Source organism: Thunnus thynnus, chromosome 20 (genome assembly GCF_963924715.1).
Source record: "Thunnus thynnus chromosome 20, fThuThy2.1, whole genome shotgun sequence".
Lineage (NCBI taxonomy): Eukaryota > Metazoa > Chordata > Actinopteri > Scombriformes > Scombridae > Thunnus > Thunnus thynnus.
In genome coordinates this window covers 1576622-1600785 of record NC_089536.1, presented here as the reverse complement: position 1 = coordinate 1600785, position 24164 = coordinate 1576622, and the positions used below count along the sequence as shown (strand labels likewise).

The window sequence follows — 24164 nt, the reverse complement described above, 5'->3', positions numbered from 1 at the left end:
GACCACCCAACCCTCTCATATAAAACATAATAATGTGTGGCATAAACATCACCAATAATAAATCTATTCTAATAAATAAATCTAATAAATAAAGGCAGAGTGATAGACAGAGTCCAGAGGTTTAAATGTGAAGAAGATGCGTGTCTGTAAATCACATCATATAGTCTCAGACTGACATGAAAACTGTCTCAACAACCATTATTCTGCAAAACGTGGAAAAAAGGTTTAATTTCTGGAGAAATAACCAACGTTTCTCCTGAGTCGGTACAAGCAGCCGAAACGTAGTGAACTATCTTTAACGGAGTTTAGTATCTTTGGCGCCGTGTGTCCTCCCGCCACCGGGGGGCGATAAATCCCTCCGCCGCTATAAAACCCCGAACAGATCTATTTAATCCCGGAGCGACCGGCAGCTGCATCTTTACTTTCTGACTGTTGTTAAGTTTGTCAGGCGACATTTAGAAGATGTTTGTACTTGTTGAGAACAGTTGTGACTAACACGTTTATGTTTTTATCGTTCCGGTGTTTTTAAATTGGAAAAGCAGACTGGAAACTAACGTTACCGTTCCTCAGCATTAAGAACTAACGTGTGTAGCTAACAGCAGCTAACCGGCGGTTGTTTCACCTGTAAACTCCGCTGTGGACGACTCACCTGCTGGTTGTAGCTCCGCTGTTGGTAAGTAGTTAAAATCTGTGTTTTTGAGATATATATTTTTTTATCTTGTTTGCGGTTTGAGAGCTAAAGCTAACGTTAACAAATCGACCGTTCGTTTTTCGCGGGACCCCGCCCATCGCGACATTTCATTGGTCATTCGAGACGTCATCTCCCAGAGCTCCATGCTGATTGGCTGGAAGCTGACAGGCCCTTTAACTGTGTAATTAAAATGACACGTGGGTGAGTTTGTTTTCCGTGCAGGTCAAAATAATGTTTTGATTTCATGTATTTAAAACGAATAATAACGCAATTTATGTATTTTAGACAATAATATACTGAAAGACAACACAAACGCAAAGGAGTAAATAGTTGGGTTTACAATATGTAAAATATTACAATAATATAACAATGATAATGGCAACAGCTGTCAGTTTGTTTCCTCCGTCTCTCTTCATCTATGATTCTGTGTTAAAGGACCACTGACTCAGCATTATATTGTGTTTTACAAGATATTTCTGGGGCCGTTTGGCAGACACCCACAACTTATATTAATGTTTCCTCCTGTGAGCAGGCCTCTAAGAAATAGTAAATGTCCCTTTTTACACTTTTTTTCTTATTTCATGGACTAAACGATTCATTGATAATGATAATAGTAGTAAGTTGCAGCCGTCATATGGAATTGAGACACAGTTGATGGTTTTTTTGCCTCCTCATCAGTCAGTAAATATGAGCTGATGGCGCCATCAGCAGGTGAACACGGAGCACTGCAGCGCTGACTGGCAGCTCTGCAGAAGCTCATAATTGGCTCACAGTGGAGGCTGCTGGGTAATCCAGAGAGGCTTACTGAGGCTGCTCAGACTGAGAGGGAGAGTGAGGTTCAGTTTCACCTCCACAGCAGCACAGTGATCCGTAAAACCTGCTCACCTGCAGCTGCTGGTAAGTTTGTGTTTTCTGTGACAGACTGAAGTCTGATTTCTGTGTTTAGTTGAACCTGCAGACAGTGATGGAGAGTAACTGAGTACATTTACTCAAGTACAGGTTTGAGGTATTTGTACTTTACTGGAGTATTTCCATGTGATGCTACTTTCTACATTTCAGAGGGAAATATTGTACTTTCTACTCCACTACATTTATTTGACAGCTTTAGTTACTTTTCAGATGAAGATTTGACACAATGGATAATATAACAAGCTTTTAAAATACAACACATTGTTAAAGATGAAACCAGTGGTTTCCAACCTTTTTGTCTTTTGACGTCTTACAAAAAGCAGTGTGTAGTCGGGGTCACATTTCACATGTCTATGAGTTGTTAACAGCTCCACCAAATAGTGATTTTTCCCTCTAAACTTCTCACATGCTTTCATTTCAATAAATGTTCAAATGATCCAATATTTCAGCAAAAATCAAAGATTAGAGAAAAAGTCCAAAAACTGAAAACAGATTTGTGTATCAGAACTTTGTTTTTTCTTCTTTCCTCTCCCATTAATCATCTCACCACCCCTCAGATTTATCTGGTGACCCTTTGGAGGGGCCCGACCCCTAGGTTGGGAACCACTGGACTAAACTAGCTAACTGTATATAAAGTAGTGTAAACTAGCTCCACCTCCAGCAGCTACAACAGTAACATGCTGCTCTAACACTGATGCTTCACTATTAATAATCTAATGATGTCATATATAATAATATATCAGTCAGAGGGACCAAACCACTACTTTTACTGCAATACTTTAACTACATCAAGCTCATAATACTTATGTACTTTTACTGCAATACTTTAACTACATCAAGCTCATAATACTTATGTACTTTTACTGCAATACTTTAACTACATCAAGCTCATAATACTTATGTACTTTTACTGTATGAGGATTTTTCATGCAGGACTTTTATTTGTAATGGAGTATTTTTATATTGTTGTATTTGTGTGTGTGTGTGTTTAATGTGTGTGTGTGTGTGTGTGTTAGTATGTTTGTGTGTGTATTTGTGTGTGTGTTAGTATGTTTGTGTGTGTGTGTTTGTGTGTGTTAGTATGTTTGTGTTTGTGTGTGTTAGTATGTTTGTGTGTGTGTGTGTTAGTATGTTTGTGTGTGTGTGTGTGTGTGTTAGTATGTTTGTGTGTGTGTGCGTGTGTTAGTATGTTTGTGTGTGTGTGTGTTTTGTGTGTGTGTTAGTATGTTTGTGTGTGTGTGTTAGTATGTTTGTGTGTGTGTGTGTGTGTGTGTGTGTTAGTATGTTTGTGTGTGTGTGTGTGTGTGTTTGTGTGTTTAGTTTGTGTGTGTGTGTGTGTTTAGTGTGTGTGTGTGTTTAGTGTGTGTGTGTGTTTAGTGTGTGTGTGTTTAGTGTGTGTGTGTGTGTTAGTATGTTTGTGTGTGTGTGTGTGTGTGTGTGTGTGTTTGTGTGTTTAGTTTGTGTGTGTGTTTAGTGTGTGTGTGTGTTTAGTGTGTGTGTGTTTAGTGTGTGTGTGTGTTAGTATGTTTGTGTGTGTGTGTGTTAGTGTGTGTGTGTGTTAGTGTGTGTGTGTGTTAGTGTGTTTAGTGTGTGTGTGTGTTAGTGTGTTTAGTGTGTGTGTGTGTTAGTGTGTGTGTGTGTGTGTGTGTGTTTAGTGTATGTGTGTTAGTGGGAGGAGCATAAGCAGCTCATTGACCTACAGCTCCAACAGGAAGTGCTGCTCACAGCAGTCTAAGCAGGTTTAAGGTGAACTTGAACCACGCTGCTGCCACACGACTCTGTGTGTCCTCGTGTGTGTGTCTGTGTGTGTGTGTGTGTGTGTGTGTGATGTGTGTCCGTGGCGACGGCGGCTCTGTTACCTAGAATGAGCGTCTGTGACGAGGACGTGGATCTGCAGAGCTGGGGCTGGACGGACCTGTGTGTATCCTCACCTTTACACTTCTTCTTCTTCTTCTTCTTCTTTGTGTGTGTGTGTGTGTGTGTGTGTGTGTGTGTGTGAGTATGTAGGTCAGGTTGTCACTGTCTGATAAGGTTGCAGGGATTTTGTTTAGCTGTAATCAGACTGAGCTGCAGAGTATCTGCTGCTGTTTCTGAGCCTCTGACTGATCAATATATCAGCACCAAATCATCATCAATACAGATTCATTTTTCTTCTGATCAGAGCAGCAAATAATCAGAAATACGTTGATGAAAGCAGCAGAGAGTTCAAGTTCCAGTTCACTTTCAGTTCTGTGTGTTTTGATCCTGCTGCTCTCTGATAACCAGAGCTGCAACCATTAGTCGATTAATTGATTAGTGGGATGACAGGAAGTTAATCAGCAACTATTCTGATAATCGTGTTAGTAATTTATTAAACCTAAATGTCAAATATTCAGTCGTTGCAGCTTCTTAAATGTGAGAATTTGAAGCTTTTCTGTGTCAAACATGATATTAAACTCAATGTTTTGGGGTTTTGAACAAAAGCTTGACGATAGTACAACAGGCGTTTTACTGTGTTTTCTGACATCTTTTGGTCAAAATGATTTATTGATTAGTCAATAAAATAACTGGCAGATTAATCGATAATGAAATTTTGTCACGAAAACCCTCCTGAAGATCCTGTAGAAGCCGTTATATGTTGAAAATATATAAAATATCATTAAAATAAAGTTTATAATCTACAAACTAATTGTGTTCCAGTTTTAACGGGATGGAATCGTTAGGATTTAATCAATACTCCTTATCGGTTCTTTATCGATACGCTTGTTGGTTCTTTTTCACAACTTTCAGAACAGTTGACATTTGGAGTAAAGAAGGAGAAGAAGAAGTGAAATCCTGCTACTATAGTTTGTTTACGTAGCCTCCAGAGCCGGAGGAAGCTTCCTGAAAGCTGACCAATCAGAACAGAGTGGGCTCATCAGGAGGCGGGGCCTTAAAGAGACAGGAGCTAAAACGGCCTGTTTCAGACAGAGGCTGAACTGAGGGGCTGCATAAAGGACCAGTAGAAGATAAATAAGGAGTTTTTATTCCAGTAGAGCCCCAGAATATAAATCTAGAGCTGACTGGAAATGTTCAGAATGAGTTTTTTTAAATCGCGTCTTACTGAAGTGTAACATCAACATCTTCGTGTCCTGAGATCAAAGATAAACGATGTTTTATCGTTTCATGCTCTGGTCTCTGGATCTTAATCAATGATATTTTTGTTGAGCTGATGTTTGATATTTCCTCACAGCAGAACAGAATAAACAGTTCTATGTAATGATTCCTCCTCCTCTTCCTCCTCCAGCTCCAGTTACTGGTCGTCGGTGTCGGACGGGGAGAAGGAGCAGCAGACGGGGATCATGTCCAGACGCAGCCTGCGGTTGGATGACGGGCTGCTGGATCGCAGTCTGCCGCACTGCAGCGCCTCCTTCAGTGTGGGAGGAAGCAGCTGGAGGAGCAGCAGGTGAGTCAGCTGATCACCTGGTTCACTCTGGAGAACTGATCTCAACTCCTGCTTCTCCTTCTTCTTCTTACTCCTGGTCTGTCTTCTTCTCCTCCATCTTCTCCTTCTTCACCTCCTTGTCAACCCCCTCATCTCCTTGTTTCCCTTCTTCTCCATCTTTTCCTACTTCTCCTCCTCCCTTCATCATCTCCTCCTCCTCCTCCCTCCATCATTATCTCCTCCTCCTCCTCCCATCATCATCATCTCCTCATCCTCCTCCCTCCATCATCATCTCCTCCTCCTCATCCCTCCATCATTATCTCCTCCTCCTCCTCCCTCCATCATCATCTCCTCCTCCCTCCATCATCATCTCCTCCTCCTCCTCCCTCCGTCATCATCTCCTCTTCCTCCTCCTCCCTCCATCATCTCCTCCTCCTCCTCCTCCCTCCATCATCTCCTCCTCCTCCTCCCTCCTCCTCCCTCCATCATCTCCTCCTCCTCCTCCCTCCTCCTCCCTCCATCATCTCCTCCTCCTCCCTCCATCATCTCCTCCTCCTCCTCCTCCTCCCTCCATCATCTCCTCCTCCTCCCTCCATCATCATCATCATCTCCTCCTCCTCCTCCTCCCTCCATCATCTCCTCCTCCTCCTCCTCCCTCCATCTCCTCCTCCTCCTCCCCCCTCCATCATCATCTCTTCCTCCTCCTCCTCCTCCTCTCTCTCCTCCAGGTCGTTGAAGTCTCGTCGTTCTCAGCAGCTCTCGGTCTCCTGCTCCGAGTCTCTCCTCGGCCAGACTCCTCGTAAAGCCGCCGGTCCGTCGCTCCTCAACAGCAGCCTCCACAGCGTGGCCTCGGACGCCTCGCTGCTCTCCTCCCTGCTGGACGAGTCCTCCATCCAGGAGACCACGCTGGTCAACACCTTCTGGGGTACGACGCCGCTCTGTTACCTCTCCAGTCGGAGATCAGACGATGCTGTCGTTTATAAATCTGTTCAAGCTTTCAGGACAGAAATGTTTCTTCTTCTTCTGGTTAGAATGTGGTTGAGTTTTCATGATGATCTTCCTCCTCTGGTGTTACAGGTCTGGACCAGGATGTTGATCCCAAAGGTCAGTTCATACTCGTTCCGTTAAAAATCATCTCTCACCACAGTGATAAAACGACCTTCACATGATTCACCAGGAAAACTGACAAACACGAGCACACAGACTCAAACCATCAACATAAATATAACAGCACATAATACTGTCTCACACACACACACACACACACACACACACACACACACACACAGCAGAGCAGAGCAGAGAGGCCACAGCGGACGGGATGAAGCATCTTCCCTCCAGAAAATAATGTTTTATTCCTCTGATCCACTTTGTTCTCGCCAGTGCAGCTCGCTCTCTTCATTCACTCTCTATCTCACTCGACCACCGCTGCTCTCTCTCTCTCTCTCACTCGTTGAGCCGGGGAGGAGGGGCCGACTTTGTTTACAAACAGCAACCGACAAATCCTGCGTAGTGCACCTTTAAAAAAACATTAAATCACAGGATAAAAAAAAAACACTTAAAGAATCATTTTGAAATGTTCAAGTATAAATTCTCTCTCTTCTTATTTCCTGTCGGTGGAGTGACGGTTTCAGCGCCGCTCTCATGTCTCCGTTACAGAAAGCACCGTCATCGCCGAGCCGAGCTCCGTCCTGGCGAACAGCACTCTGATTGGCTGCGACGGCCGCTGTCCCAAACAGCCGGTCCAGACGCACAGCAGAGTTTACTGCAGAGACTGCGAGTCAGACAGGAAGGAGCCCGCGTTCACCTCCTCCTCCTCCAAATACACCTCCACCTCCTCCTCCTCCTCGATGGGTCCGGGACGCCCGGAGCCCCGAGACCCGGACACCTCCACAGTCTACGGCCGAGACCGGATCCGCAAGAGCCGGACAGGTGAGACAGACGGGAGGATCAGCGTCCAGGATGTGTTTTTATTTTGATGTTTGTGAAACGTTCTGTGGTTCCAGCTGATGACAGGATGTGATCTTAAAGCGTGTTAGAAGCTCATTAAAGAGCACAAACAAGCATCAGATCAGCAGGTTTAATGTTGCATCAGCACATCTCGTGACCTTATCAGAGTCTGTTTGTCAGAAACGCTTCATATGAAACTTTTCTTTGACAAGTTTATTAACGTTTTGTGTCAGTCTCAGACTTTCTGCTCTCAGGTTCTTACTGCTAGCTGCTGATGCTAACTGTGTGTGTGTGTGTGTTGAGTCCTGTAGCAGACAGTCAGAGCTCAGACACTGACAGAAACAAACAAAAAGTCACTTTGGGAGCAGAAAAAGACCAGGAAGAGTCTGAAATGTGGAGCAGTAGAGAGAAATAATCGTCTTGAATTTTGTTGTTGGTAAAATGAATTTAAAACATGCAGCTAAATTGTTGCTTGTACCCAGATATTGTAAATCATATGTTGACTCTCTCACAGTCTTCTGTGACGCCTCAGCAGACAGAATGATCATAAAACCCCATTTAAACATGTGCTACAGTCTGTTATTTGACAGATAAAGGAGAACTTCACTGTCGGACTGCAGACAGAAGCTGATTATTGTAAAGTCAGGATCTGTCTGTTGGTTCACAGGTTCAAACAGCGGAGGAGACGAGTGTTTGTCTGTAACGTACCTGTTGTTGTTGTTGTTGTTGTTGTTGTTGTTTTTTCCCAGCAGGTGTTCTGGTGTCCGTGCGGGACGCAGGTGTGAATGTCAGCAGGCGGTCGGCGGCTTGTTTAGTTTGGCTGTTAACTCTGCTTTATCATCAGCTGCTGCTGCAGAAACCTCAGGATGTGACAGGTAGCAGAGCTGCTCTCTCACCTCCGTCAGCCCCGACCGACCGCCGCTCGGCAGGAAGTCGATAATAAAACTTCAGCTCAGGCGTCAGAGGTTTACTGTACACGTCCCTTTATCCTATACTGACGTCCTGGACTGTTTTAACCTGGTTTGGAGATTTTTAATGGTTAATTTTTGGGACGTTTGTTTGTTGCTACTAATGAGAAAAAACAGAAGTTGGTTTAGTTTAGTGTCCGTTCATTATATTTGGGCTCATACGCAGTTTTAAACAGTTCTTAATACATTTGACAAAAACTACTTAGTTTTCAGTGTGAACTATAGAAACCATATATTAGTGAATTAGTTGTTTTTTCAATCATTTCCTTGCAGTAGCTGCTGTGTAACTATGTAATGTGGTAGCATTCAGGAAATATGTTCTTTATAGAGTTTATTAGAAACAACCTGATATGCTGATATAAACACTGGAAACTTACCAACTAAACCAAATTAACTCTTTATTCTTTTTTTGTCATATAATTTGTACCAAATTGCTAAAAATTAACTTGTATACCTGCAATTTATTCAGAACATTTCCAGGAAATTAGAATAAAATGAAAGGACGTGTAAAAAGAAGCGTGTTTGTTTAATTAAAGTAATAAACGAACCTACAACTGCAAATTTAGAGGTAAATCCGGCTCTACTGCGACCTGGATGACCCCCCTCCCCCCCCCATGATGAAGGTCGTTTCACTCTGCCTTCAACTGTGGCTGTTTGGAAAAAGTATAATAATATTTCTAGCGTAACTCTGCTCTGAACGTCTGAATGTCTAGAGGAAAGGTGTTTCCATTAAAACATCTTTTTTATGACGTTTGGATTGAAACAGGTCTCAAAGTAACGACTGTAGCTTAAATTTAATATCAAACAGCGTGAAGTGAATTTCCTGCCCAGCTGTGTCTCGTCTCACATGCAGGTTCTGGTTCTTCCTTTTTTAAAGGGGACGTATTCTGCCGTTTCTGGTTTTCTGTTCTGATGTCGGATTTTAAACACGGTCAAAGGTCAAAAAAAATTCAGGTGAACGTGTGTAGAAATGCTGCCTGCAAGTCAAAAGTCAGGGCTTCAACCTGCCCTGAGCTGACGTCAACTCGTCACGCATCCTCATAAACAGCCGTCTGTTCTTTATCCCTGGTTGCTAAGGTGGTTGCTAAGGTGTTTCCATGTGTTGTTCACTCTCATATTTTGAGGATTTGTTGATATTTGGAGTAAAGAAGGAGAAGAAGAAGTGAAATCCTGCTACTATAGTTTGTTTACGTAGCCTCCGGAGCCGCAGGAAGCTTCCTGAAAGCTGACCAATCAGAACAGAGTGGGGTCATCAGGAGGCGGGCCTTAGAGAGACAGGAGCTAAAACGGCCTGTTTCAGACAGAGGCTGAACTGAGGGGCTGCATAAAGGACCAGTAGAAGATCAATAAGGAGTTTTTATTCCAGTAGAGCCCCAGAATATAAATATAAAGCTGGAAATGTGCAGAATAAGTGTCCTCTTTAAGCTCTCTGTGGCTCTGCTCACAAGTATTTAAATCACCTTCCTCTTCTTCAGCGAGTCAAACTGGACCTGAAGTCTCACTCTGAGGTGTCTCTGGGGTTTGATGCTGATTCACAGTTTGACTGATGTGGTTCGGTTCTTCCAGATGTGCTGCAGCTGTGGTTGGACTCCTCTCTGATGTGTGTCAGGAGAGCCGCGGCCCACTGCGCCTCCGTGCTGACACACACCCGGCGGGTGTGTCGGGGGCTCGCCTCGAAGGTCACAGAGGTCAACACACAGACTGAAAACAGACACGCAGGTAGAAGAGTCTGTGTGTGTTTTTATAGCAGGTGGAGGAATGAACCCGTTCACTTTTCCTCCTAACAGACACTGGTGTCAAAGCTCATCACTATTAGTCCTGCTGAAGAAAACGTGTGTGTTACCACTGAAGCCAGATGATCACATCACTGTAGCTTCCTCATTTATCATTTATTTGTTCTTCCAGTTGTCTTTCTCCAAACATCAGGATCTCCTGAACTTTTCTTCCTCTGCAGTAATCTAATTACTAAACTCTCCAGATGTAGATCTGATGGTGACGCATGTGATGTGATCGACTCTTAATTAAGAACTCCACCCTGAGTTTAAGTCACTTTTCACAAGGTTTCATCTTGTTTTTGTTGATTTATTTATGACTCCACACTCCTCACCTGCTGCCTTTCCTTCCTAAACAAATGTGCTTTGGCTGTTTCCTTGGCAAAATGCAAATCTCCCTCCGTCCCTCTCTCTCTCTCTCTCTCTCTCTCTCTCTCTCTCCCTCGCTCTCTCCCTGTGTTGGTCCTCGGCTCAGAGGACGCGGACGTGGACGTGGTGAAGCGTTTGTCCTCACTGTGTCTCCTCTCTGTTGCAGCTGGTTTCGGTCACTGCGGAGACATGAACCCGAAGGAGTGGAAGCAGAGGGAGCGTCATCCCGACGGATCTCTGTGTGAGTTATTAACTTGCTTGATGATGCAGTTTTTTAAAATAAAACAACAATGAACCGATCCGCTAACAAGCCACAGACCTCCGTCGTTGTCCAGGAACTATTAAAAACATGATGAAAATAGTTTAAAAACTACAATCAGCAGCTGTATATATATCGTCTTGAGTAGGAACCAATCAGTGAGCTAAGAGACAGAATAACAGCAGAGTCCTTCTGAAGTCTGCACAGCTGGAACTCACAGAGGAAAAGTGAAGATTTTGCATCTCAAAGAGCAAAAAGGCACCGAGACAAGATATAAAAGACACATCAGACGTATGAAGAATATGTTAAAACAGCTTAAACAGGAGAATAAATATTATAGCTGTTGTTTGAGATATAATAATAATAATAATAATAATAATAATAATAATTTGTACCTTTCATACAAAATGCAGCTCAAACTGCTTCACATTAAAGAGATGAAAAACAGGAACATGTGTAATCATCTAAAAATGTTATTTAATAAAAGGCAGCAGACAGATGTTTGTTCCAGATGTTTGCTGCGTATAAACTGACTCCACGTTCACCCTGATGTTTTATAAACTCACGACTTTTAAGACTCCGAGGTGAGAAACATCAAAGTTACGCTCAGAAAACTCAAGATGAAGGAAACGGCATGAAAACAATCACATGATAAATAAATAAACAAACACATTGTTGACTCGCTGCAGAGTGTTTCCTCATGTCTTCATGGATTCATTTTTAATGTGTCCGTCAGTTAAACAAACTCCTGCACTGCTGAAACCAACAGGTGACGACTGTAAAGAGAAACGACGAGGCTCAGAGACGGATAACGTCTCCTCATCTTCGTCTTCGTGGTCATCATCATCAGTGGCTTCCTGTTTGTTGGGGCTGACGTGGAGCGCCACTGTTTTTACAGGTTAAACAACAAAGTTCACATTTTGCAGATTTAGCAGCAATTTTAAATATACGAAGTTTGACTCGGAAGCAGTTTTATCGTCTCTGGATGGAGGAAAGAGACTTAAATAAGTCATTTCTCATTAATTAAAGGACGAGTTCACAATTTTCCAGTGTGTTTTAAACCAACAGTCAGGAGCCCAAGTGAACATTAAAGCTGTTTTTCTTGCTGTAATCATTCCTCCTGTTCATACTGACCATGTTCATAATGACCTTACAATGGAAGTGATGGGAGACGGTTTGTCACACAGTCATTTCAAAGTTTATCTGAAGCTAATATGACTTCTCTCACTGTTCATACGGACACCTGACTGTTGTTTTAACACTCACTTTAGTCCATTTTTTTAAGTCAGTCCTTTAATCCATTAGTTAGTAACGCTACCCACTCACACAATCACTGTTTCCAATCACTTAACAAAATTCTTCCAGGTGACCTGAAAGGAAAGAGTCCAGCGACACTTTTTCTGTTGAACAACACTTATCAAAAGTGTCGAGCGACCTGCCATAAATCAACCTTTTACTGTCCTACTGGTTTCCCATCGTTCTTTGACCAGTTTGATAAGTTGGTCGTAAAACACGGCAGAAAGCCCGTCACCGCCTCCACAGACCAGACGGAGCTACCACACTAGCAACACACTTCAGTTATCATTGAATTTCATGTTTAACTATTTTCAGTCGTATTAATTGAATCTTTTAAGATCAGTCTGACGTGTCTTTGCTTCCTCAGTGTCGTGTCTCCTCCAGCTGACTCACAGTGCAGCTTCGGCCGTCTGGCCTCTGACCAGGAAAATACTTCCTGCTTCTCGGAGCGCCGGACGCTCTGCAGGTTAACGTCGTGTCACTGTGTTTGTTGATTGATTGATTGATTGATTCTTCTTCTTCTTCTGAGATGCAGCATGTTTGTCTGTCGGAGCTCCATGTTGGATTTGGGGTATTGATGTCGTCACCTGCTGTTCTTCTTGTCTTTGTCTTTGTCTCTTCGCGTTCGGCACTGAAACATGTAAATTAGCACAAGATGCACAAGAGCCGGGCAGTGATTCAGTATTATTGATTAGAGTCTCTTTATATCACAGCATTTCATATACAGTACCGATCAAAAGTTTGGACATTCGCTTGAATGATAAAGTGTGTCAAAAGATTTCCAGAGCCGATCCTGAGGACTGCTATCATGTTTATCTATCGGCTACAATAAATCCTATAAAATGTGGATCTTTTCCTCCCTCTGCTGTGTTCTACAGAGCAGCATCAGAGTAGAAAACATTCATCCAGCAGCTTCACGCGTCACTTTCAGCTTAGTTTAAAAGGACAAACATGTTGGACAGCAGCTCCCCATCAGCTTTCACTAATCAACCATCATCCTGTGAGGAACTCGGTGACGAAATGAAACTCGTCCGTCTGCGACTCGACCAAAGATCATTTGTTGAGGGAAGAAGCTCCGCTCTGTAACGCCACCATACAATCAGAGTCAGTCTGTTGGAGTTCAGAGAACTCCCAACAGAGTGAGACGTCTTCTGTCTAGAGGATCAGGAGTCATGTTCTCCACTTTCATATTCAAATCAACGTCGCAAATCTTCTGCTGCTGTAAACATAAAGGACTCTGATTGATCTGATTCTCAGGTCTCGTGTTTGAAATGATTCAGTCCTCCGTTCAAACGGACCCCATTTCAAAAGAGCCCAGAACATATTCAGAATGAGCACAGACTATAACTACGAAACATAAAGAAACTACATACACATTGAGACATTTCATATACTTAACAAAATAAAACTTTCACTTTTTCCGCCACTGCAGCCCAGATTTAAACGTTTTCTGCTCTCGCTGTGTGTTTCCTGGCTTCGCTTTGTTCTGAATAAATAAAACACAACCTTTGAAAGTAAACTGATGTCTTAAAGACAAAAACATGAGGGGTTCCTCCTGCGAAGATCATGTTGAGACAGACCGAGATAATGTTGTAAACGTGATCATCATTTAGCAGCATGTTAGGTGGAAAACTTTACCGTAAACCCACTTTCTAAAACGCAGAGACGTCTTGACGTTCCTAAATCATGTGATTAAAACGTCCCGATACAAACACAGGAGCATTATTCTCACTGCAGAGACGCCAACACCTTGTGGTTAGGGTTAGTGGTCGTTAATATCATGATAATTATTGTGACATTGTGCATTTTGTGGTTTTATTCTCTGTCTGTCGGATTCGTCCGCGCTGCTCCGCTTAGCTGTAGTCCAACTCTGTAACGTTTCTCTTGAACTAACGAATAATCTTTCCTTCTCTTCGCTTGTTGTCCTGCAGCCTCCTGCTCTGCTGCTGAAAGGCTTCAATGAACCATCTGATCCTTTAACAGGCTGCTGATCCTTTGCTTGTGTGTGTGTGTGTGTGTGTGTGTGTGTGTGTGTGTGTGTGTGTGTGTGTGTGTGTGTGTGTAGGTAAGACGGCGGGGGAAGTGTTCAGGCGGCTCAGCAGACGATGGCGTCACATGACCACCAGCTTCCTCCTGACTCGGCAAGTTTGTTTTGTTTTTATTTGTTCCTGCTTAATCGAGGGAATCCAAGACACACAAACAAACCTGGAAAATGTTTAAATTTGGAGAAGAAAAAAGTTGCAGCCATGTTTCCACTCAGTTATTCCAAACTCTGGATGAAGTAGTTGCTGTTAAAGTCGGACATGTTGTTGCTTTTTTTTCCTGCAGGTTTCCTCTCAGACTCTTCCTGGTTCTCCTTCCTCTGCTGCTCCTGTTCAGTGAGTTCCTGCACACGTTGTTTCGTGTCTAAACTTACTTTAATGTTAACTGCAAAAAGTCTATAAGGTCTGTTTCACGGGAGTTTTGATTGAAATCACCCGTCAGGCCAGAATGTTTAATTCCTTTATTTAAGTTTACATTTCATGACTTTATTTCTAACTTAAACGTCTCCATCAGCAGACTGTTCACCAGACAGATGAAATGTTCAATTCTCTTTGTCCGCCTGACAATTTAGCACAAGGTGCACAGTGGGAGTAACCTGACAGGCCAGATGGTTTGTTACACAGAACCATGTGAAAAGTTGTCCTTGGTTTGGAAAAGGGCGGACAGATTCAAAAAATACTTGGCAGGTGATTGGATGAACCATCTGTCAATCACTGTTTTACCTCGTGAGGCAGCTGGATTCGCGAGATCACATGAGAATCTTCACAGGACGCTGATTGGTAACAGTGGGAGGAGAGGTGCACACTGGGGCAAGTGTCATTTAAATGAGGCAGCGCAAAGACGGTTGTATTTTGGTGGAAATTTGGTCTTAGATGTTTCTGAAGAGCGGTTTTGAAGCTCAAAGTGAGCCGCTCCGGCCGTCGCCATCTTGGCAGTGCGTGACGCTGCCTAACTCCCAGCTAACTATCTAAATTACTGTTGAATGGGTGCCGGTCTATGGAAGGCAAATTGAACCAAAACTGACATCCCCAGTCCCCCCCCCCCAAAAAAAAGACTATGACTAAATGTGATATCATGTTGGAAAGTCAGTATCGGACGACAATTTGTGGTTTCAGATTTAAAACACTGATGTCCCCCCTTCCTGTAGGCCTGTGTTGGTTTGGTCCAGCTGGTCTACAGTCTGTCCTACCAGCTGTCAACATCACAGACTGGAGGACGGCGGTGTCTGACGTCCCCGCGCTGTCCTCCATCTACAGCATCATGTCCTCACAGAGCCAATCAGCAGGGGGCGCTGTGGAGGAGTCGAGGGAGGTGCAGACCCACGTGGGGCCGCTGTACAGTCGAACTCCACCGGCTGAAACACCCACAGGAGAGGAGGTACCAACATTTCATAACGTAACATTTATGGGGGATTCAAATCATACAACTTATATACTTATAATATATCAATATACTATATGTCTCCCATTAATTCAGTTCCAAAGCACAACACAAATACATTCATTGCAATAAAAACAACAAAAAAAAAACACTCAAACTTGACATTTAAATGCACAAAACAAAGAACTCAAACATAAAATTCCCCACACTCTACCTGGAAGCAGGCGTTTCCTTCCTAATATTGTATTTGATCAAATACAACAAAAGATAATAAAACCAGTAAAGTAAATAAAAACGAAGTCTAAAATACTGAGTTTTTAAAGTTGACTGAAAAGAAGACGTTCCACACCTGAGGGGTTCGAACAGAAAGGCCCCGTCACCTCGAGTCTTTAGTTTAGACAGAGGAATGACCTTCCAGAGGATCTCAGGGGTCGAGAGGTCAGCTCGATATTCAGGGTCTGAAAACATGATCGACCCAGCTCCGGTGTGTTTTTTTTTTTTGTAAATTAAGTTTTGTTGCTTCACAGGAAGAGTCGGCGGCGGATGATGACTCTGTGCGGCTCGTCCTTCTGGAGCAGAGTCTGACGGCGCTGTGGGTGCGTGTGGAGGCTGGAGGGCAGCGGGCGGAGCAGAGACACAGGGAGGTGCTGCGGATGTACACAGACCTCCAGCAGCAGCAGCTCGTCTCTGTTCAGAGCGGCGTCGGCGAGGGCACGGAGCCGTGGCTGAGCGGCCTCCTGGACCAGCAGCTGTCCCAGCTGAGGAGACGCCTGGACGAGGAGAGACGACAGAGGGAACAGGTCAGAAACTGGGCAGGATGTGGATACACAGGAGGGGGGAGAGCTGGAGCAGAACACAACAATCAGTTTGGAGTTCACTGATGGTCAGTAAAGTCTCTGTTTGTCTGTAGATCCGACAGCAGGATTTGGTGCAGCAGCAGAGCCAAACGTCTCGTCTGGATCAGCTGGAGCTGCAGCTGCAGACACTTGCTGCCAAGACAGAGGTAAACACATCCGATCAGAAAAAAGCTCTGTAACGCCAAGTTCAGACTCCAAGATATCAGCCTGACCCGGCAGACGTAGGGCGACAGAACCGAAAACGGCACTGGGCTCGACAAGTGATGCTTTTATCATAGTAGACGACAATCTCTCAACGTCCCGACGAAAAGACGAGCGTGTCAGGATTTTTTTTTTTTTTACCTTCTCTCAACTCGCACGACATCTTCCACAACAAGCTCGGTGTGGCGCTGACCAATAGGAGCGCAGATCTGTAAACGTGCCGAAGCAAAAGAGGAATGATGTCGTCGGTGCAGCCAGTATAATACACACCGCCAGACGCCGTTGTTTGTTTACATTGTTTTTCTGGAAGTCGGTTCTGATGACATCACGCAGGTTGTGAAAGACGGCGAGCTATGATTGGTCGGACGCCAACACGTAGTCTGTTACGTCTCTCAGCCAAGTCACAGCAAGAATGTGACTCTATCTATCAGACGTAAATATCGTGTAGTCTGAATCTGGCCGCTACAGCTGTTAGACTTCCCACTAGATAGTTTTGTCTCTACGGTTTCAGAAGCTCCAGTGTTTGTTCTGTAGATTTCAGCACAGTTGTCGTTGTTGTACAGCAGGTGCACCAGAGACAAGAAGCTGCTACAACAGTCTCACCTTCACCTTCAACACTTCCAGCCGCTGTCAGGTAACCTTCAGCATCTCCTCCTCATCCTCCTCTCTCTTCACTCTACAGTCAGTTTCCTGGTTAATCATCATGAACCCGACAATAACTAAAAGGCAACATTGCAATCTTCTTTTGCTCCTCTTTGGTTCATGCTAAGTGAACTGAACTACAGATGTGATGGAGACTTCAACCTGTTTACGGCATCATGTGCTGTTGTTTTTTAGATCGTTTCTCTCACACAGCAGCTGGTTCAGCTGCTCATGTTATAATGGTCATGTGACTGCTCACAATGTGTTTGAGATTATGTGTTTTTACCAATGTGATATCAGAACAGAAGCTGTCATATCATGTGCTTATTAATTTATTTATTTGTTTGTAAAGGTACATGTATAGCATGAGCTAATGCCACATACAACAGCATTTATAGCCTAAACTAATTTGCAATGCCTGACCCTATATGGGCGTTTAAAATACATCATTCAACCATGAAATACATATGAAACTGCACAAGACTCAATAACACATATACATACATTAAAGCTAAGCACAAAACAAAGATAAAACGACGAGCATGACATGATCCCTCTTTACACACTGTTTCATTATGAGTTTAAAATGATCCCAGTCAGGATCCATTTATAAATTGTTCCACATGTTGATCTTCTGAACGGAAAAAGCCGCCTGTCTACAGTGAGAATTTACTAAAGGGCTCCTTACATTTTCCAGTAGATGCACCTTGTGTTACTGAGCCAGAAACCCAGAGAGGAACCTGAGGAGCTGCTTATTCAGGCTTTTATAGAAGAGATTAAGATTCATTTCATTGATCAGCTTCCTGTCTAGAACTTTAAATCATCATAAGAGGCTTGATTGTTTTGACCAAGACGTAACACAGTAACATAAATGTGAAAAGATTGAGTTCATGAAACTATTTGCAGCATAAACTGATAAACAGCCTCTAATTTGCTCACCATTTTAACACGATTCTCAAATTTTAGGTGGGAATCTAACATCTAACAACACACCGAAAACCTGTTCAGTATGTGCGAAGTACAGACTCGTTAGTTTAACTGTTGCACTGCACAGACGAGTTTCACATGAATTGGATTTATTATTGTGGAACAAACTGGTTATTCTAATTCATATGACTGATCAAATATATATTAGATATTGTATATTTTGGTTAAAAGTTTAAATGAATGTTGATAAATCAGCTTCAAGGCTAACAAGTAAAAATCTGCAGATTTAGTGAAGAATGTAAATAAGTTAATAAACTGCATCGTCAGAAACTTTCCTCCAAAGTCTTTTTAACCTGATCTGTGTTGGATGTGCTGCAGTCAGGTCACATGACCTCCTCAAAGCTCCCCTGTTATTTACTCTGTACGTAAATAACATTTAATTTACAACTGAGCACTGTAATGTCTGTCTTTATGCAGATGATATCATCCTTTATGCCATCAGGCCTACTGTAGACCAACCAGGCCTCCTCCAGACCTCTGTTTGATTTAAAACTTGTTCTTAACTCAAAAAAAGACTAAATGTGTGCATTTCACAAGATGTTTCACACCTGGTGCTCTAAATGAAGAACTAATTGACACAATGAAGCTTAGGTTAGACAGCAGATTACCCTACAAATCTCATGTCAAACATCTTGCTCAAAAACAAAATTTCACTTTGGATTCTTGTACCAGAACAGTTTGTTTCCCTTTTTTAAAGCAGAAAACACATTATACTGTTATTATATTATTATCTACCTACTGTCCTCATTGCATCATGGGGATATTCTGTATGGTCATGCTGCTGAACGGCCGTATTCACAAACATTTTGAGAATAACTACATTTCTAGCAATAAGTTTTATTTGTATGTATTACAGCAAGTTAAGAGAGAAAACAGGAAATGGAACAAATGAGGTCAGTGATTGTCTTGTAACTTCCTCCAGTGTTGGTGTGGACCGTCAGTCCCATGATGCCTTGCTGGCAGAGGTTGCCCGTTTGGAGGCGGCTCTGGAGGACGTGAGGCGGGACGTTGAGGGTCTGTCTGGGTGTCGGGACGGCTGCCGAGGACTCGACAGAATCCAGCAGACGGTGAGAGAAGAGACTCTTATGACAGGCTTATGATTTAAAATCCCGTTTATTGATCCCTGAACTTCACAGCTTTAGGAAAACATGTTGAGCAGAGCTGAGTGCAGCTGCTCAAATAGTGCAGAATATCTTCAAATCCTGTTTAATATACAAACGCTTATCAAAAATTAATACTATAAACAAAGTGATTTGGTGACAAGCTCATTGCATTTCACACAGCTGGTTTGCCACTGAAGATTTTTAATGTAATTTTGTTTTTTTTTGTTTTTTTATAACTTCTTTACGTCTACTTCTTTCTTTTTTTTTGTTTTTATTATTTTTTTAGGGCATCTATTCAGAGTAAAATCTGTGAAGTCATTTCACTTTCTCCAAACAGAAAACAGGGAGTTCAGGATTTGTGACGTCTTCTTAGTAGAGCTGCCACGATTAATTGATTAATTGACGACCGCTTTTATAATTTAGTCATTCTTTTTAAAGGAGAAAAAAAGGTTCTAGATTTTATTTGTCTAACCCAATATCACAAATGATAAATTAGCCTTAGAGAGCTTTACAGTCTGTACAGCAACACAACATCTCTGTCCTCAGACCCTCAATTCGATTAATGAAAAACTCCCTGAAAACCCCCTTTTTAACAGGGTTCATATTTTCTGGTTTCTTCAGTCCTCTGTGACAGTAAACTGAATATCTTTGACTAAAATAAGATATTTAAGGGGTCATCTTGGGCTTTGAGTTACAATGATCAACATTTTTTCACCATTTTCTGACATTTTATGGACCAAACAACAAATCAATTCATCAAGAAAAAAGTCATCCGATTTAATCAATAATGAAAATTGTTAGTTGCATCCCTCATTAAGATGAGTACTCCTGTTAGAGGAAGAAATGAAAATGTGTACAAATTACTTCTGAAGGTGTTGAATCAGGGATGTTTGCTTTTATCTCAGGAAGTGTGTTTCCAGTTTGCACATAAAGACACCTGAGCGGAAACGCAACGCAATATCACCAGATATTCCAACCTAGGGGTCGGGGCCCCTCCAAAGGGTCAGCAGATAAATCTGAGGGGTGGTGAGATGATTAATGGGAGAGGAAAGAAGAAAAAACAAAGTTCTGATACACAAATCTGTTTTCAGTTTTTGGACTTTTTCTCTAATCTTTGAGGTGTAAAAGTCGGTGATTAAAAAGACATTTTTGAAGCAGCTTTTATACTCAATTTTAATCCAATACTTTTTAAATTATATTTTTTTATTCTTATACTGCATTTATTTTCTACTTTTAAATTTCCTGCTGCTCTGTTGTTGTTTATGTAATGTGTCTTTTATAAAAGAACTGTATAGATCAAATGTGATGATGATGATGATAATAAGATGATGATGATGATAATTGGTGCCATCAGCTGTTTATCTTGATGAATGAACATTAACATCACAGCAGTTGGTGGAAACAAAGACTCATTCACATTTTCTTCTGATGATTTTTCTGGAAATATTAAATATTATGATTCAGATTGTCCAGTAATTTAAGCTTCATCTCAACCTCTCCCTTCCTCCTCTGTGTCAGATTTCAGCGCAAGTTTCCTCTCGGGTCCGCAAGGAGGTTCGGGCTCTGATCTACGGGAACCAGCTGACGGTGGGGGGCGGGGCCTCTGGTGACACCGCCGCCCTCCCGGAGTCGCTCCTCCAGTGGCTGTCGCAGCAGTACGTCAGCGGGGCCGACCTGCAGGCGGCGCTGGCCTCCCTGGAGCTCAGCATCCTGCAGAACATCAGCCTGCAGCTGCAGCAGCAGCATCGCAGCGAGGAGATGGTCAGTGAGGCCGTCCTGCACGCCGCTGGGGCTGCTGGGGCTGCCGTCACACAAGAGGTGAGGAAACTGGTCTGGTAATCTGATGTTTATTTTACAGCTGGGATACTTCAGGATGTGAATAATACTTAAACTTGTCTCTTCAGGAAGTCCATATGATTGTGAAGAACGCTCTGCGACTGTTTTCTCAGGACCGAACTGGCATGGCGGACTACGCTCTGGAGTCTGGAGGTCAGAAACAAGCGCTCCCATTGCGCTTTGTGTGTTTTTGAATCAGATGATGGCTCTTTTTTTTCCTCCTCCTCAATACTTTGACTTCCCTACTCTGTATGTGTCTCAGCTTGAATCAGTGGAATTATTTCTGAATAAATAAAAAAACGTCTGAATGAGTAGAAATTATATCCCCCCCTGCATCCATGACTCATACCTGACAGGTGTTTGTCTGTTGTCGACCTGCAGGGGGCAGCGTCCTGAGCACTCGCTGCTCGGAGACGTACGAGACGAAGGCCGCTCTGCTCAGTCTGTTCGGTGTTCCTCTCTGGTATTTCTCTCAGTCTCCTCGAGCTGTAATCCAGGTAACACACCTGCTGTCAGACATCAAACTCACCATCACACACGATTTCTTCCATCAAACTGAGGGACAGTGAGTGGAGCTCTGGTTGGAGATGAGTTCTGTCAGTGTTTTTTTTTTAAATTTTTTTTTAATGTTTTCTATTCAATTTAATGTTATTTTTGTAGTTTTCACTAAATTAAACTTTGCAGGGTGTTTAATTAAACTTTATTAAAACAGTAATTAATTCATCATCCAGCTTTTTTTTCACATTAACATTAAGTTTTAATTTATTGACAAATTGTAAGGCATTTTGTCAGTTGTCATTTATTTTTATTTTCTCTCATTTTTGTTGTGTGTAAAGTAAATGAATATGTTTTGTCATAGTTTTCATAATAAATCGTAGATTTCATCCTCAGTTTGGACAAATATCAGTATAGTGTTTCAGAATATTTATCTTTATAGAAAACTTAAGGCATTAAAGTTATTAAACCATTTAAGAGTGATATAAGAAGGAGAGAAGCCCAGCAGACTCTCCACTTGTCTCTCCCTGCAGCCAGACGTCCATCCAGGAAACTGCTGGGCTTTCAGAGGCTCCACAGGCTTCCTGGTGATCCGCCTCTCCATGAAGATCCTCCCCACCGCCTTCTCCCTGGAACACATCCCCAAAAGCCTGGCACCCAGCGGGACGCTGCACAGCGCCCCCCGAGACTTCAACGTCTACGTAAGAGAGATGCTGCCAGGAGATGCAGTTTGGATGTTAAGTTTCTGTTAAAACTTGACCTGTTTTCTGTTTGGGTTTTTTTAGGGTCTGGATGATGAGAGTCAGGAGAGGGGGAAGCTGCTGGGCACGTACACCTACGACGAGGATGGAGAAGCTCTACAGACCTACTCTGTCACTGTGAGTCATCACTGCAGAGTATGACAGTATATGCTACTTTTAAAAGAACCTCCAGTGGGAAAAATAATGTTAAAGACCCAATAGGTAAATGTAAAGATTTTGAGTCCAGTTTGTGTTCAGGATGCAGAGATACTGACCTGATAAAACATATGAAGTATTGACCATGATGTAAAAAATAAATCTGGATTCTTTAACTAAGGTGGAAAACCACCAGATCCTGATTCATCTCATCTCATGATCAATAAAGTTAATAGATGACACACTAAATATAATGACTTTTGTTGTGTGAAGTCACATCTCTGCTCTTTTTACCTGGCAGTTAATGTTATATTTCATAAAAAGATCATCTTGTTTATGATGGTGTTGAGATGAGGACGTGTCTGTTCCTCTGCTATTGATTTTAATAATTAATCATTATCTATGATAATGATTGTTTGTTTACAGTGTTCCCATAGTGTTATATTAAGAGTTTACCATTGCTACCAGCCACTCAAGTTATACCTACTCTTTAGGAATTATGAGAATTTCGGTTCAGCATTCAAATAACACATATTCAATGACACCTAGTCAAGCTGTCAGAATTGGCTGTTTATTCAAGTGCTCCCCTTTTTAATTGAAACACAGCATGCCACTGGTCCTGTGACACATAGATAGTTTGTACCTGGCTGTTACTGTTATGCATTCCAGCCTGAGTAAGAAATAGAGCCTGTTAGATAGAGCCACAGGGTGCTACCAGGCTTTCTTTGATAATGATTTATTATTGCTGATAGCCAAACTTGTAGCAAGGTCCAACAAAATGGTGCCCCGTGTGAGGCAAAGTATTGTTGGCAGTTATTCATAATTGTGCAAGAATGTTGTGCAAAAATTATTTTTTTCCCAATAAAAAAATCTGGAATCTAAAACCTTTAGACTATCCAATAGCCTTTATATTCACTATTCACTATTTTTAAATTAACACTAAGTGTGCAGATTTGCCAATGACACCACACCTTTACTGTGATTTCAGCTTATTGTTTTTTCTTCTTCGACAGGAGGAGAATGACCAAACCTTTCAGATCATTGAGGTGCAGGTGTTGTCCAACTGGGGCCACCAAGAGTACACCTGCATGTATCGCTTCAGAGTGCACGGGACGCCGCAGAGTTGATTATTTACTGCACAAACAGTGTGGAGACAGCAGAGACACGCAGTCACTCCCTGCTAACTGCTACTAACTGTGCCTGAGGAACCATAGACTTCTTGATGTCTAAGTGTTGTCATTTTCCTGTGGAAAAAGGACACGCTGAAAGCTTTGTGATGTATGATTTTTTTTGTCAATAGTTAATATTTTATATCAGTGTTTTCTATTTGCTGTGTTAAAGGTCTTTTTGAATGTTTTATCCCATTTTTCTTTTATTAGTTGCATTATTGCAGTGCAGTAAAACAGTTTTGAGCAGAATGTTTTCACATCTGTCTGCTGTGCTCAGAAACACTGTAACATTTAATATTAGAGCTTTTTTAATGCAAGAAATGATCAAAGTCACATTATCTGGTCCACAGCAACACGTTTTTTAATGTTTTTGTGGATTTGATTCTGTGTAACAGCAGAGACCATCAGTGCAATGCAGATGTCAGAGTGTCCTTAAACGCACCAACAGGGAGGGTTTTCAGAATCACCTCTGATCACAACCTCAGTGCTCTGTGGTGATAATGAACCTTTGACAACAAATGTTTGAACTGTTCTGATTACACACATCAGGCAGAGTGTTTGAAACATAAAGTCAAAGATTACTGCTCAAATGAAATGAAAATACTTTGCACTGATGTTTTTCCAGTTTTATTTATTCTTGTTGTCAGGTCAATGAAGATGAATCAGTTTGTATCATATATGTGAAATGTGTCGAGACCTCATTTTTTACGTAATATATATTTTTGTTGTGTTTTTTCTTTTTTTGTATGTGATTTTGAGATGTCATAATAAAGATGTGAAAATTGAAGTTTGTTTTTTTTCTCTTTTTTTGGTTTTATTTTATTATTGTTAGATTTTATTTCGTCCTGTTTTTGGTTGACAAGTTTGTCTGAAAAACATTGACTTAAACTCTGGATGAAAGCTTGAGCGTTCATGTCATGTTGAGACTTAATTAGGAG

General features: G+C 42.1%; 1 protein-coding gene across 7 annotated transcripts; it reads left to right on the top strand.

Moving 5' to 3' along the window:
- Positions 1–367: 367 nt before the first annotated feature.
- Positions 368–24013, top strand: LOC137172148 (SUN domain-containing protein 1-like). 7 transcript variants are annotated; one of them, XM_067576432.1, is made up of 23 exons: positions 368–673; positions 1370–1588; positions 4866–5024; positions 5732–5928; positions 6081–6107; positions 6663–6935; positions 7703–7828; positions 9488–9640; positions 10229–10303; positions 11091–11219; positions 13683–13758; positions 13946–13995; positions 14808–15037; positions 15568–15840; positions 15951–16043; positions 16662–16732; positions 18650–18794; positions 20349–20648; positions 20735–20819; positions 21048–21163; positions 21695–21862; positions 21947–22039; positions 23071–24013. In XM_067576432.1, exons 3-23 carry the CDS (start codon positions 4921–4923, stop codon positions 23182–23184), a joined length of 2898 nt encoding a protein of 965 aa, XP_067432533.1. In that variant the 5' UTR covers positions 368–673; positions 1370–1588; positions 4866–4920; the 3' UTR covers positions 23185–24013. The 7 variants fall into 7 exon arrangements, with proteins under 7 accessions (XP_067432533.1, XP_067432532.1, XP_067432531.1 ...); XM_067576431.1 differs by lacking the exon at positions 1370–1588; XM_067576430.1 differs by lacking the exons at positions 368–673; positions 1370–1588 and adding an exon at positions 3314–3517 and having other exon boundaries at positions 16665–16732.
- Positions 24014–24164: the final 151 nt, after the last annotated feature.

Excerpts from the sequence above, each read along its gene's own strand:
- LOC137172148 (XM_067576430.1), top strand. The coding sequence starts at position 3,465 with ATGAGCGTCTGTGACGAGGACGTGGATCTGCAGAGCTGGGGCTGGACG. Across the intron at positions 9,641-10,228 it reads GACTGAAAACAGACACGCAG|CTGGTTTCGGTCACTGCGGA; the intron begins GTAGAAGAGTCT and ends TCTCTGTTGCAG. Across the intron at positions 13,996-14,807 it reads TCCTCTGCTGCTCCTGTTCA|GCCTGTGTTGGTTTGGTCCA; the intron begins GTGAGTTCCTGC and ends CCCTTCCTGTAG.